This window comes from Dendroctonus ponderosae, unplaced genomic scaffold (genome assembly GCF_020466585.1).
Source record: "Dendroctonus ponderosae isolate FM_Combo_2020 unplaced genomic scaffold, Dpon_F_20191213v2 Dpon_F_20191213_9, whole genome shotgun sequence".
NCBI lineage: Eukaryota > Metazoa > Arthropoda > Insecta > Coleoptera > Curculionidae > Dendroctonus > Dendroctonus ponderosae.
Genome location: NW_026019116.1, coordinates 157,310 through 173,312, shown reverse-complemented (window position 1 = coordinate 173,312; position 16,003 = coordinate 157,310). Strand labels below are relative to the sequence as shown.

At 35.5% G+C, this 16,003-nt stretch overlaps 1 protein-coding gene across 1 annotated transcript in view; it reads right to left on the bottom strand.

Annotated features, from left to right (window-relative positions):
• The window catches only part of LOC109537707 (trypsin-1), a 30,060-nt gene extending 28,936 nt beyond the window's left edge, over window positions 1-1,124 (bottom strand). The window contains exons 1-2 of the mRNA XM_019904563.2: window positions 929-1,124; window positions 697-859 (exon numbers count right to left, since the gene is read on the bottom strand). Coding sequence (XP_019760122.1) covers window positions 697-859; window positions 929-1,097 — 332 coding nt within the window. The 5' untranslated portion in view covers window positions 1,098-1,124. The remainder of the gene's footprint in view (window positions 1-696; window positions 860-928) is intronic.
• Between the last annotated feature and the right edge of the window lie 14,879 nt (window positions 1,125-16,003).

Sequence of the window (16,003 nt, the reverse complement as noted above, 5' to 3'; positions counted from 1 at the left end):
CACAATTCAATAGGAATTTTGCTTCAAGCATTCGACACACCGTGTAGCAGATACATTTGCCGCACGAACTGTCGAACTTTTTGACTCAAATGTTCAGTCCAATGTTGGAACGAATGTTCGACGCATCGTGTAGCGCCGGTTTAAGCCTTACTGACGAGTCCAATAGGTAGGCCCGGAACGTAACGCATGGTGATTCAACGCGCGCCTTATTGGTGACCCCGACGTGATCTTAAGCCGCAGGAGACAGGGCTGCAACATGAATCGCCTTTCCCGTTCTGACCCGATACGATCGATTCACTGGTACACTTCTTCGGCAACATTGGCCCGTCGATTCTCGCTCACCTTGCTCTCTCCTGCATATTTCAGTCAAGAATAATTTCGTCCCACGCTTTCCTCTCTCGCTCATATCTCTCTCTCTGTCGTTCGGAATCAAGTACTTTATTTTTCTTATATTCATTCATATTCATTATTCATATAATTATTGTAAATTATTTAAAGTAATTTTGCTGTAATAAACGTCTTATCGTAATTGTCTATTGTTAAACTTGTGACTCTATTTCATTTATGTATACTCATATACGAAATAAAGAGCATTATTATTATTATTATTATTGTTTTTCCTTATTTGTCAATGCTACTAGCGATTTTTAAAGCGATTTTGGAGAGCCGGTAGAAAAATTGAGCTTACTTACGTACCCCTGAACGCAATGGGCAGCTGTTAAAAGGTATTTGTTGTTGATCAAAGATGCACCGCAGTAGAACCTGTTGTTGTATTGTAGTGCTACCATCCAAGGATATTCATTCACTAGTGTTTCTACACCTCCAACAATCCTTTTGTGTTGAAGAGCAAGTCCACAAACTAATAGTCGAGAGATAAAATACAGAAACAACAAGGAAATGGCTTATTGATTGAAATACAAATACTCACCACATTTAGAACATTGAGAAGGGTCGCTAGTTTCCGGAGCCACAGGTAATTGATTATTATCCGGTTTAAAGCCAATGGTACCCAATACCCAATCAATAATGTTTTTATTAGTACTGTGGACTAACGGATTGCTTATATCGACTTCTGCACTTGTTCCCTCTGACTCCATAGTTATAGACCTCGGTTTATATCTGAAATATTGTAATACAACTTAATTATAATTAGAGTGTGTGTATGGGAAAAAACCTGTCGATGTTACAGGACTCTAATTTTACAGGTGTGAGTGATAATTCTACTGAATTTCATAATTTCTGTTGATTTTCTTAAGTGCATATCAATATATGTAAGACGTGTTTTCAACACTGATTTTCCTCTTAAGCTTAAGAAGCTTACGGGTAGGTGCCTAATGGTGGAAGTAAATATTGAACTTTAGAAAACAGTACAATGTTAATATCGTGGGCTTAACGCTGAAACTGACTAAATAAAAAATATAAATTTTTGACAATTTCACATATAAGCCGAACCAAAAATCAGAATTTCTTAGAAATGTACCAATATAAACTTATCATAAGTATTAAAGTACAACGATAGTAAAATTACTCAAAAATTGCTTGCCAACCCCGTTTTTTCATAAAAGAACAAAGCCCATATCACTCGTTATCATTTCGTAATAGATGTAATAGCAAATACGTATAGCCTAGCACTAGTATACGAAGCCCTTAGTATACGTCACACAGGAAAACAACAATCATTACTTTAAAAACTTATGGGAACACAGCCCATGAAATCTAATTTTAAACCTCAAACTAATCAATTTAATCAACAATTCAGAATACCATTTGTTATTCCAGCGGCGCCTCAACAAAATTTTGCACCTTTTAATGCACCTATTAATACATTATACGGTAGTATTTATGCCAAAGAATAATTTTAATCAATTTACATGACATCCAATAAATGTAAGACCAAATTTCAACAAAATGTCACGACGATTTCCAATAAACTGTCGCGTTTTTGGAAAATCATATAAATTAAACATATTTAGACCCAATCAACACAAACCACTTCCTGCTCCACAACCAATCAGTATATGCATATTAGGGCCAAACGCACATTTTCCTCAGTATAATCGATTTTCTACACCTAATTTTCAAGGAAATTCACAGTTTCCAGAATAATCAGCCTAAATACCAATTGAAGTTGAAGAATTATACAACGCTGAAATGCAATCTACAACAAATAATGACCAATTTTACCAATATGCATTTCCCGAAGCGTTCGATGAACCTGAATATGACCCGACATTCGCTGAATATGCATATTCACAAGAAACAACAGAAACCCCGAGCTCAGACAATAATAATGAAAGTGATCTAGTTTCACAAGAGGAAACCATAATTTTTTGGATGACGCCTCAAAAAGACAATCCAACTTAGTTATCTCTTTAAACTCTACCAATGCAAATGAGCGATCATTCATTACATTGCCTGGAAACAACATTAAACTTATAATTGATTCCGGTTTCACTAAATTTTGTATTAATCCTGATTTAGCTGAAAAATACTAGAATAACTATATAATTGATATAATATATATATAACTATATATAACTATATAATAACTTATCTATATAATTGATGATCCATTTATTGTTGGTACCGTGTTTAAAAAATCAGTACATCGCCACAGTGCTTCAATACCAGCATCTAGCATCTTCAAACTTCTTAATAAGCAACATTTTCAAAGTTCCTTTGAAACCGATTTYTAAAAAATACAATTTTATTCTAGCAGCAACGCACGACTCAAAGTTTTGAAATGAGCGAATTCAACATTCCCAGTATGCTGCGTCTAGGCTGGTTCTGCTGTTATCTTGAGGTTGTGGGCAGAAAGGGTGTACGTAACTCCTCCCTCCTTAAACTGCAAACGCAAGAGATGAAGTTTGCAGGGGCTCGGCAACAGCTTGGGGGTGGTTCCTCCTGGTCAGGCAACTTGGCTTTCTTCTGATATTTACGACACCTATGTGGCAACTGCGAGTCCAATGTAGATGGTTAGTATTTTGAATGTAGAAATGCTGTCATCTTCTTCTTTAATTTCTTCGATTGGTGTCAGCCGCTTGACGAAGTATTTTAATTGGTATATTCCTTCAAAATTGATTTGCGTTAAGTTTACAATGACAGATTTTTTCCTGTTCCTAGGCGAATATTGCTCCTGAATGTTTTCTTCTCGATGACGATTTCACAGTTTATTGAAATATTGATTTATGTGGAAATATTGATTTATTTTCACAGGACAGTTGTGTTTTTGACGCGAATAGCGATGACTCCTTCTTGGGTTATTTGTGCAATAAATGTTTCTTTGAAATTGATATTTGAAAGATATTTGGTTTGGCATTTACTGAGTGGTTGGTTGGTGATCAGTTGAATAGTGCATTCATCGATTGGTGCAATTGTTTCTTGACAGTAGAAGACTTGTTTCATTAGTGGGCAGCTGGTCTCTTCGAATTGCGTACTCTTTTCAGCTCTTGCCATGTAAGGGTACTTGGGAATGATTACGCTGTGGTTTTTGAATAACTGGGTATGAATGGTCGAGTTGAATGTCTCAGGTCTTATAATAGGAACATGAATAGCAAAAATAATTTTGTCAACTGTGAATGAGACTTGTGTTCCAAAGTACTGGTAATAATATAATATATCTTCGAATTTTGGAACCGCATTATCTTCATAAACTAATTTGATTTTTGTAATAGATTCCTTCAACTCTTTAGCAGAAATTATTGAATTGTATAAAGTATTCAATTCTGCACACAATATAGCATCTTGCGAGTTATCCAAATATGTCAGCAGATTCTGACAATCTAAGTTGATTTGTGACAGACTCCTTGAAAGCTTATATAGCTTTATATATTGTTAATTTGTTTTTTAGATGTGATAATTAGTGTGTTGATACTCTTTTGTAACTTCTTTTGATTGCAATCAAGAACTGATATTGTTTTCATAAAATTTGAAATTAAATGTTTTGATAATGGTTGTTGGTTATTGGTCTGCCTTATAACGTTTTCCTGATTTTTCTGTAGATTTGATATTGCCCGACTATATTTCTTCGCATTTTCGTTATCAAATATGCCAAAAAGCCATTTGCTTGCTTGACCTACTATGTTAATTAATTCTCGTTTATTTCTAGGGTTCTGATATAAATTTTGTAACTTATTTTGTGTTACATTAACTAAATATTCTGTTCTAAGCAATAGATCATTTGAAAAAGCGTGATATGACATAGGGTTAGTTGCTGATTCTTTAGATATATGAGTTTGTAGCTTAGTATAATATAGTTTGATATTAGTAAATTGTTTGTTAAGTATTGATAAATCTATATAATGCAAAAGCGTATGTTTTGTTCTGTGGTAGGTAAATTAAAAACAGTTTCTGGTTTTTCTGGTGGCCTTAATTGAACTAGTGCTCAGATATTATAATGATTTTCTGGGAGGGCGAATCAAATATTTCTTGAATGAAACTTGGATCTACGGGTGGAATTTTTGAGTTTTCTAAATAGTTTTCAATTATTTTATCGGCATCTCCTGTGTTGTTGTGTGTTGACATTGACACAGTTTACGTTTCAGATTTACGTTAAAATAGCTGGAAATAAAATGTCATTGATCTTAGCTGACTTGCCGAGAACTTCGCCTTCCAAATTGTTGACGAGTAGTTTCTTTACTAATTTGTCGTTTAGATTTACCGAAAATGAAATTTTAACATCCGTTGGTTCTCTATATTTAAATGGAATGTTCATGTAGTGACTAGGTAGTGTTTGATTTAATAAATCGATATTTAGTTGTAAATTTATCAATTCTTTGAGTCCTATAACTCCATCAAAATAATCGTGTAAATAAAATAGCATGAAATCAATTTTATATTAATTCCGAATTCTGGGAATATTGGTATTTTGGCTTGATATTGATTTTTTTGACTGCCATTAGCTGTTTTGATTTTGTTACTGTAATTGTAGATATGATTACAGAAATATTTTTAGGCAATTGCTGGAATCAAAATGGATAGACTGCATCCCGTGTCGACAAGAACTTTTAAATTAGGACATCTTATCTCAACATATGGAAGAGCGTTATTTGAGATAATATTTATTTCTATCAGAGTTGGTTCTCTATTCCAACAGCATATTGAAAATTTTGGGTTGTTTCAATATAGGATTGTGGTTGGTTCTCTTCTTTGATTTGGAAAATTAGGTGTTGTATGAAATTTGTTCAAGATAATCATTAGCATCATCGATATTGTGACTGTATTGACCTTGGTCATAATCATCTTGGTATTCTTGGTTGAATAATTTTTCAGAAATGAAATTTCTTTGGTTGGGATTCGAGTTTCTTGTGAAATAATTGTTGTTTGGAACATTTGTCGAACGACTGGTCTAGATTGAAAACTTTAATTTTCGTGGTCAAAGGCATTGGTGTTGGTCTAGGAAGTTGATTTGGGTTTCTTTGATTGGGTCGAAAAACATTTTGGGGTTTTCCAAAAACTAGAGAATTCGTTGGGTATTTGTGAGGTGGTAATGGTCTAGGTTCAATCTTTATTTGTTAACTAGGCCATTGAATTTTTGGTTGAAAGTTTTGACGAAAATCTGGTGCATTACATTTGAAATTGGGATTTATTGAATTAGAATAGTTTTGTTGGAAATTTTTGCTGAGGTGAAAAGTTTTTGAATTCATTTGGATTACCTTGTTGAGCAGGGTGATTATTTGACATTTGTTGGAGTTGATTTGGTCTTAAGTTTCGACTTTCGTTATGGTTATTACCATAAATCTTTCATATATGCAATGGCATCCTCTGAACTATTTGATTTCTCAAGATGCATGTTGTTTTTTAAAGTACCGGTACAACCGGCAGCAAAAGTGCTTAGTGCGATTTTGTCGAAAAGTTTAACTTGATAAATTTCTTCTTCAGTATGTACTGCAGTATTGTTACCAATTCTTTGAGCAATACTACTTCTTAACAATTGAAGACGATTTCCGAAATTAATCAAGTTTTCATTTTTGTATGGTGTAGTTCTGGTTAGTTCCTGAATAATACAATCCATATCTCTTCTATTAGAAAAACATTGTATTAAGGTATTTCTTAGGCCCGAATTAAAGAACAACACTCAAGCATCACTCACACCAAAATCAGTCTCATCTGAGCCTAACCGTATTCAGAAACCATTTTGTTAAATGAGTGACTAAACTGTCCCTAACTTTTAATTGAATACATGCGCGTTAAGTTCATAAGTTCGTGAGAAATTAGTGTGGCTTTTGGTTCTCTGATGGCGTACTTAAGATTTATTTTGGTGCATATTGACCAATTAAAATCCGGCAGTTTCATCAAGTTGCAAGTTTTCCCGAAGTGATTGGGTGAATAAAGTTACAAGAGAAATTTGTCCAGGTATATAAAGATAAATCATCACAGATAACAGGAAATGTCTGCAGAATATGTTCACAATTTCCTTATTTGAATATATTCTTGTGTTTACAGGCAACGAGTATGATCTGAATGAACATCATCAAAGTGTTTCTACTTCAACATCTTCTCAAACTCCATCCATTTTCACCTTCAATACACCACAAAGGTTGCAGTATAGAAAAATAACAAGAACATTGATTACCGAAAATACAACTCTGCAGGAGAAAGTTGAGAGACTGGAAAAAACAATTCTTGTGTGGAAGATATGTCTATAGAGCAAATCAAAGCGTTGACATACAAGTTTTGTGATACCGAGACTGCAAAATTTATCAATAGACAAATTACACAAGTGCAAAAAGCCTAGAGGTAGACGTTTTAGCTCAGAATTTAAAAAGGAATGTTTATCTATTTATTTTGCCGATCCAGGAGTGTACAAGAATGTTTAATTAAAAAATTTTGCCTTTCATCTGCTTATACTCGCTGAAGCAGATTCGATCGGTTCGTCTGAAACCAGCATTGAAAAATCCGTAATTTTGTGAAATCCTGAGACTGAAAAGTGCATATTTTCAGGATAATGATAAGTATTGCATTATTTGTGTGGATGAGATAAACATGCAGGCAAATTTATTTTATGATCGTGCTCAATATTGCGTAATTGGTTTGGCAATGGATAGAAACGGCGAAAAAATGTTTAAATCTCATTTGTCTGCAAGCGTTCTAATGCTAAGGTGTCTTTATCATAAATGGAAACAGCCACTTACTACTACTACAGCCTATTAAAGCTGTAGCCTTTAAAGTATGTGCATTGATTTCTGACATGGGGTCCGACAATTAAAAATTATTCAAAATTCTAAATATTACTCCAGAAAACCCGGCTTTTAATATTAATTACCATCAGGTATTTTATATGTCTGATGTTCCACATATTATAAAAGCTGCCAGAAACATGCTTCTTAAATATAACTTTTATATTGACGGTAAAAAGATATCATGGGATTACATCAAAAATTTTTACCAACACGATCAATTTTTTTCCGTGAAAGCAACACATAAATTAACAGTCACACATAAACCCCACAACATTCGAGAAAATGAAGGTGAAGTTGCCAACTCAGGTATTTAGTTATTCTGTTTTCGTTGGTATTTCATTTTATATAAGATTTGGTCGTCTTCCGGAGGAGGCTAACAAAACTGCTGAGTTTTTAAATAGAATGGATACATTATTTGACATTTTAAATTCATCGYTAACTTCACCTTCAAAAAAATGTAATGCTGCTTTTAACCCTTTAACTCTTGTTGAGACATATATGTCTCAGCAGATGTTCAAAAATTGCTAACTCCGGAAAAGTGTATTTAAATACCGCGGGGCTGAGACATTTCAGTGCTTTTTAGTTACTTGCGATAATAATGTATTATGACAAAACTGCAGCGTCATTTTATTCGTGATGAATGTCACTCCACGTGTTTCCCACGACCTGTGTTCTAAATATCTTTTTATCATATTTTGAAGTGTTTATAAGGTCATGAAGTAGGAAAAGGTCAGTGTGGCTACAATTCAACATACACATTTTTCCAAATATACAGTAAGTAAAAAAAAATTGCCCATGTTAGTACTTTGGGTTGGGACATAAACGTCTCAATAGGTATTTACTGATCTTAATTGCTGTACTATTTTTTTTGGAATTAGTTCAACAAAAAGAGCTTTGACGGCTCATGAGCATCAGACCCTCGCGGAAGACAGTGATCTTATTGAATCTTACGGTGAGTCACTTGCTGATCCATTTGGAAGCAGAATTATAGTATTTTCGATGAGGACTATCGACCTAGTTCTCCGTCTTACATCGAAGATAATATGATTTCAACAATTGACTCACAAACTGAATCCACTTCTAGTGATAAATCAGAAATTGATCCAAGCCGCAATGCACCTTGTTTTGTTGATCCATTTTTTTTACATCTGTTTATCTCTTGCAAACTATTGATTATCTGGCAGTGGGAACTTGAATGAAGAGTCGCAAAAATGTTCCTAAATTTGAAGGAAAATTGAAACGAGAAGATAGTCAAGTATGCGGAAATCAACACGGCATTCTTGCTATTAGGTGGCAAGATGCAAAAGGTTTATAGTTTAATCAAACTGTCGTAGACCAGTCATTGAAACAGCAACAGGAAAAATGAAAGATGGTTCAAGCTATCAAATTTTATATCCAGAAAATGGGTGGTGTAGATTTAACTGACCAAATGACGTACGATATAAACAGAAAGTCGCAAAAGTTGTGGAGTAAAGTGTACTATAAAATACTTATGATGGCAGCATACAATTTGTATATTGTATTCAAAGAAGCAACCCATAAGAAAGTATCTTTCATACAGTATTTAGTTCCTCTAGCTGCAGGTTTAATAGCCGAAGGCAGAAAAGGCGTTCTTCGAAAACGTACAAGAAAAGTTGGGCGTCATTCCAGTTTATTCGGGCAAATCTTTTGCAATTGCAATTCAATGCTAGTGATCATTTACCTACAGAAACTGATAAGAGATCAAAGTGTTACAGATGCGTGCAGCGGAAAAAAGGGAAGCGTTCAAAACAATGTGCCAAATGTGCAATTTACCAATCTGCATGGATTACTTTACTCCGTTTCATACCTAGTCATCAACATCTGACGGGACATATCTGTCCCAGTATAAAACACTGCTGGGACGTATATGTCCCGCTTGTTTTTTCTGTAGAATAATAGAAGAAAAAATAAATGCTCTTAGCTGTTTACTCTATTTAGTATTTTATTTCATATTATTGCATAAAAATCCAATAATCTTAGAAATACAAAATCAGCTGTAAAAGGTTTAAATAAAACCCTCAAAATACATTCATGTGAAGTATGTATTGGATATATCAAAGACCACTCTGAGCTGGACGATTCCTCAGTATACTCTTTTGTAAAAGCTTATCAGACTGCGGACAAAAGGTCATTTGCCAATTTAAAAATGCCAAATAATGCATTGATGCATGTAGACTTTGTTTTGCATTTGGAATCTATTTTGCAAACCAATTTTGAAAATGTTATCACACAAAGTGACGTGTGCATGAAATTTAGCGAAATTTGCGAAAGTGAAAATTTTATTCAACCTTGTAAATATTTTCCTGTGTCATTTGTGATGAAACTGTTTTTCAGAGTAAGAATTTATTTTACTCTAAAAACAATGATAAATATTTCAAAAATATCCATAAAAACAAATTAATTATATGGCATAAATAAATAGAGCTATACCGGATATGCATATAGCTCATTTGCAAGACGGCAGACCGACGTTATCTATATTTATGTGAATCTTTCTGTAAAAGATTGCTTCTAATTTTATGGGTTTCTGACCTGAAGTAAATTGTTGTAAAACTTTTCAGGCGGTTCAACATCCTTAACACATTTAATTAAGTATCGTATTACTGTGATGGTCAGATTTGGCCACATGTCGCTTTCTTTAAAACGTTTACGTTTCTGTAAAAATGCATCTCTTCCATTCCATTTGATTTACCAAATATAAAGTTATAAATACTAAAACGGAATATCGTTGCCACTATGAATTTTCACAAAAAAATGTATAAAAGTGCTTTTTTTAGTATATTTTTTTATGATTTGAAGTAAAGATAGTAATTAATCTTTTCGCATGCTGAAGTACTTCACGGACGATTGCGATCCAGACCGTTTGTTCAAGAACAGAGTTTTATAAGACGTTTACATTTTTAAATAAAATAAACAAATAAGTGCAGTGATATCTGCTTAAATTGAAGTGTTTCCTTTGTTAAAGACGAGATATTTCAGATACGGAATTACAGAAACAAATGTAAATAAAATGTAGTATCACTAACCTAAGTAACCTCAAATTTAAAAATCTAGGTTTTACGAACAACTGTTTGAGCGAAGGAAACAGGTTGCCTACAACAGCCGGGGCTTAATTAGAGAAAAGTACTTGTTTTTTACTCTTACTGAAGAAGTAAAAAGTGCTAAGATTTCTGGAAGGAAATATCCAAGAATCTATTGGCTCCTGAAACACTGATGTATTGTCCGTTCAGGGGCTGGAAAAATTGATAGTGCCTCTTAAAAAGGATTCATATTATGTCCATGACGATGAATTGTTTAACACTTTTCAAGAATTACACTTAACTACAGGTATGCTCAATAGGTTCGCTAATATGCTAAAATTGAGGCCTCATTGAATAATGATGATCTTATGGAAATTACTTTCACAGCACCTACATGAAAGTGAACTTTCCATTCGAATCAAATGTTTTGCGCATTTAGAGCCAAAATATGGCAATATTCGTTTGAATTTTCAAGTGTTTTCTAGCAAGATTCATGGAATATTCTCAATTTTTGTCGGTCAAGCTTGGAAAATAATAAAATTCTTCTCCTGTTTGCTTGTAGGTCATGGAGGGCGAGATCGCATGATGAACAGAACCAAGGAAAAGTATAAGAATATCGTCAGTACCGACATTTTATTGTTTATTAACCTGTGTGCCCCATGTCAAATGAAAGCGAAAAGGAAAAAGAAGGGAATTGTGTCAAATCTCATGGATTTTAAAGACCTGAATTCTCGTTGTCAAGTAGATTTGATAGATTACCAATATCATGCCGTTGGAGCCTGGGGAGCAGGGAAGGAGCTTCCACGCAGCAATGTGTCAAATTTCATATTACCAAACAAATCTGTAGACGCATTGTGGCGTTCCTTGGAAACGTCTTCACAAGAGGCGGCTAATCCTTCAACCACCGAATCATCACCACGGCAAAGACAATGCAAAACTACAAAGGGCTCTTCTCAGAGCTAACTTTGACTATAATCAGCATTAATATCGAGGGAATCACGAAAAACAAGCAGGACACACTCTCCCAATTATGCCAGACAACAAATTGCGACATACTGTGTATCCAGGAAACATACAGAGATGAAAATTCGATCAGACCGGAAATTACTAGAATGAACCTAAGCAGTGAAGCCTCCCATAATAAATACGGAAGTGCAACTTTCACAACGGCCTCCCTTGCTATTTCATCGGTGGTAAAAAATATCCAGGACGATATTGAAACTCTCACGATAGAAATTGGAAAACTTACAGTAACTTCTGTATACAAACCACAAAATTCGTCATTGGCGATTTTAACAGCCATCATAGTGCGTGGGGATATGACCACAATGATTCAAATGGAGATCTTGTGAAACAATGGGCTGAGTCAAACGGCCTATTACTGATTCATGACCCCAAACTACCTTGCTCCTTTAATAGCAAGATATGGAAATGAGGCTACAACTCGGACCTTTGTTTCGCTTCTGGCAACATTGAGCAACAGTGTATAAAAGTTGTCTACAATTCTGTACCAAAGACTCAACATCGCCCCATTGGTATAAACATTTACAACGCTATAAAAACACCAAGAATTACATTTAGAAGACGTTTTAACTTTAAGAAGGCAAATTGGAATGCTTTCACAAAAACCATCGACAATTAAATTCATGCAATTGAACCTACTCCAAACAACTACGATGTTTTTGTTGACTTGGTCAAGCGCATATCTAAAAAACACATCCCTAGAGGTTGCAGACAGCAGTACATACCCGGAGTAGCAAACGACATTAAAAGCCTAATAACGATATAACAAGCTATATGAGGAGGATCCCTTTAACGACAATACTATAGAATGTGGTTCAGCACTGCTAACCGAACGGAGAAAAGCAAGGCAAACAAAGTGGCTGGAAACTCTGGAGAGAATGGACATGACACATAGTAGTAAGATGGCCTGGAACACAATCAAGAAACTAAGCGGCGACCCCCTAGCACCGAAACAAAGAACCAATGTTACACCAAACCAAGTAGCCCAACAGCTACTACTAAATGGGAAAATAAAATAAAAAACAAGCAAAGAGAACTTAATCAGAGACGCTGACAACGAAACTAACCTGCTGGACGAGGGTTTTACTATACAAGAATTTAACCAAGGAATAAAAACTATTAAAAACGGTAAGTCTCCAGGGGTAGATGGTATGTTTACGGGGCAGTTCAAACATTTTGGAAGGAAACCCTGGCTACAGGCCCTTCTTAACAACTGCTTAAAATCATACACAATACCCAGAATGTGCCGAAGAGCAAAGGTAATTGCGATACTCAAACCTGGGAAGAATAACGACCTACCAAATAGCTACCGCCGAATATCACTGGTATGCCATCTCTTTAAACTTTACGAACGGCTAATCCTCCAGAGAATTCAGAAACACATAGATCATCTGTTAATACCCCAAAAGGCAGGCTTGACCAGGCACTGGTCAGGTATTAAATCTCACAGAATACATAGAAGATTCCAAAATAACAAAATAACAGGAGCTGTGTTCATCAATCTCACAGCCGTCTACGATACAATAAACCATAAAACCCTGCTTATCAAAGTCCACAAAACCACAAAAGACTACAAACTAACGAAAGCAGTTCAATCAATACTTCAAAACAGAAGGTTCTATGTGGAACTTCAAAATAGAAAAAGCCGCTGGAGAACCCAAAGAAACGGTCTCCCACAATGAAGTGTTCTGGCCCACACTCTATTTAACATATACACCAATGACCAGTTGTCACAGTTCAAGGTCAAACATTCGGAGAGATAAAGGTAAGGCTGGAGGATGCAATGGAAGCTATGACCAAATACTATCGAAAAAACTTGCTAAAACCGAACCCTTCAAAAACTCAAGTACGTGCTTTCCATTTAAATACCCACAAGGCTCACAACAAATTAAACGTGTCCTGGGAGGGCAAAGAACTAGAATACGCTGAAACACCCAAGTATCTGGGTGTAATCTTGGATAGAACACTAACCTACAAACAGCACTGCCACAAAACCAGACAAAAGGTAGTCGCTAGAAACAGCCTTGTACAAAAGTTGGCCGGAAGCAATTGGGCTGCAAAACCTGGAATCTAAACGTGCCGAAGAAGTCGCTTTTCACCTTGTGGACATTTTTACCATTTTTGGAGCACCTGTGGTTTTGCAATCGGACAATGGCAGATAATTTTGCAATAGGGTTATTGAAGCACTAAAAACTTTAGGGCCCGAGCTAAAGCTGGTTCACGGAAAGCCACGCCACAGTCAAAGCCGGGGCAGTGTCGAACGCGCCAATCAAGATGTGAAAAACATGGTAACTACGCGGATGTTGGAAAACGAAACAGAACATTGGAGCGACGATCTAAAATACATACAATTTATGAAGAATACTTCACTGCATTCTGTAATAAAGAGGTCTCCATATGAAGCCATGTTTGGCAATCCCAAAATTAGATTAACGAGCTGAAATATTCCGCAAGAAGCCATGGATAATATAGAAACCGAAGAAGATTTGGAAAGTGTGATTAAATCTATTACTTTTGACGACGCACCATTCGAGCAACAACTAACCATGAACAGTGTTATAACTGGAGGCAACTTTGAAGAGCCAGTGATAACCATTGCTGCTGAAAACGCCCCAATCGAGCAAATACAATCTCAGCAATCAACACCGGCTGCGGATTTACCCCCAATAATTCATGAATATGACCAAAAAATTTCATATTCAATTTGTAGTATTTGTCTTAATCCGACTAATTGCGACGGTTCAGATGATGAAAACACATCTTCCGGAAATAATTACTTTTTGTGTAGTCGAAAGGAAGACATAAAAAATGCTCGACAAAGTGCCTATGATGGGCTAGAATTACAGGCTAAACGCATGAAGATTACATCAACCATCACCCATCCAAAACTAAAGATTGGATCTACTGTCAGAATTCCGGTTCCAGACGGCGACCGTGGCAAGGGAGATTCTCAATCAGTTTTAGCAGTAGTACTAGAAACCACAGAACATCGATTTTATCGTTTGGGTACGAAACAAGGAGTACTTTCAAAATGCTATAGTCGGTCTGAATTTAGTACATGCCCTGCGAACATTTTGACAATTGAAGAGGTCTCCAAAGACAAGAACGTTCCTCTTAGATCGGCAGCTACGGGGCAATCTGTTGGACATGGGCAAGGTTTTAAAAAATGTGCAAGTAAAACTAAATGTCAAACAAATAAATGTGCTTGTCGCAAAAACAAACTATCATGTAACTCTAAAGTCATAACAGTTTAAGTTGCGCTAACAAATAAAAAATAAATTAAGTATATTCTGTTTTTGTTTAAATCTCGGAGTGATATATGGTCGAGTCGCAGATAAACCCGATATGGTCCTTACTCCTGCGTTCTCTTTCTATAAAAATCAACATAGAACAAAAAATATGGAAAGAAGCACCCCATCATTCACGCTATCAAAATTACATCCGGCTCAAATGTAATGACGCGAGTACAGTATGGCAAAAAGTAGCACAAATGGATAAAATAAATGGCATCCATTTAAATCTTATGACCTAGAATTTCATACCAATTGAGGTATTTTTCTGCAAAATTTTTGAACAATCTACCCTTTTCTACAGACAAACAGCCTGACATTAAGCATATTAAATGTAGAACCAAAATAAATGCCATACTTTAACGGTATCGCGTTTGCTTAACCCGACTGGAATCCGTTTACATATAGACTAGTCGAAGATGGACCGTATATAAACAGTCTAGTCCATTTCCTGAAGGACAATTTTATTACATATATGGACTGAAATTTTCAGTCCGTTTATATGCGGACTAGTCATTTTATATACGGTTGGTTTTACGTATACGGTCTGTAAGATATATATTAAATGGCCAATCAAAATATATTTAAGAGCCAATCAGTTAATCGATGTGTTGTTATGTTCCCAAATATAAAAAAAGAGTTTTATTTAAAGATTCCTTAATGCGTCACTGTTCTAGCTCATTTACAATAATACAAATAAACCCGATGCGAGGGAGATGGCGAGCGTTGATGGAAACCATTAGATCAAACAGGCCGACGGCGAGTGGCCTAGCTGGATGATATTTAAGCTGTGGCATTGCCATACGTCGCCGACGCACTTTTAATTGATTGAATAGAATTTTGATGAATTTTTAATAGTTTTAGTAGACTTTCCAACTACCAATCGCAAAATGCTCAGTTTTGTCTGCAAAATTTTCGAACATGCCTAAACGCATTGACCCCATAATATAACGAATTCATTGTACGACAATGAATTCATTGTATGATACAATTATGTACGAACAGTGCATTATTTCGTTTGGCTCAACCCGATTTCTCAAATGACACTCTGGCAACACAGCACGCTCAAACGCTGAAAATCAGAGATTTTATAAAGAATTATTTAGAGTATTTTTCTTCCCAATAAGCCTAAATCAGGTCCCAAACGCGATTGTCAAAGCATTGGGCTATGCAATAGTGGAAACCATATCCTCATATAACTTTCCATTTTTGAACTATTGCGTTTTGAATTCAGTGAAAATTTGTCTAGGTTACATGCGTTTTACATGGAATCAGCTGTTCACTTTACCAAAATGGTAACCAGCAACGTCATGTGCGCACGAAAATCGAGTTTTCGACCGATTAATATCCTACCTTGTATTCATTGTATCATGGATTGCAGAGTATAGATTGGACAGTTTTGACGCAGAGAGACGTCGGCCAAAAATCCAGAGGATCAGCTGATTGGTTGCATGCGTTTGTTTTGTAC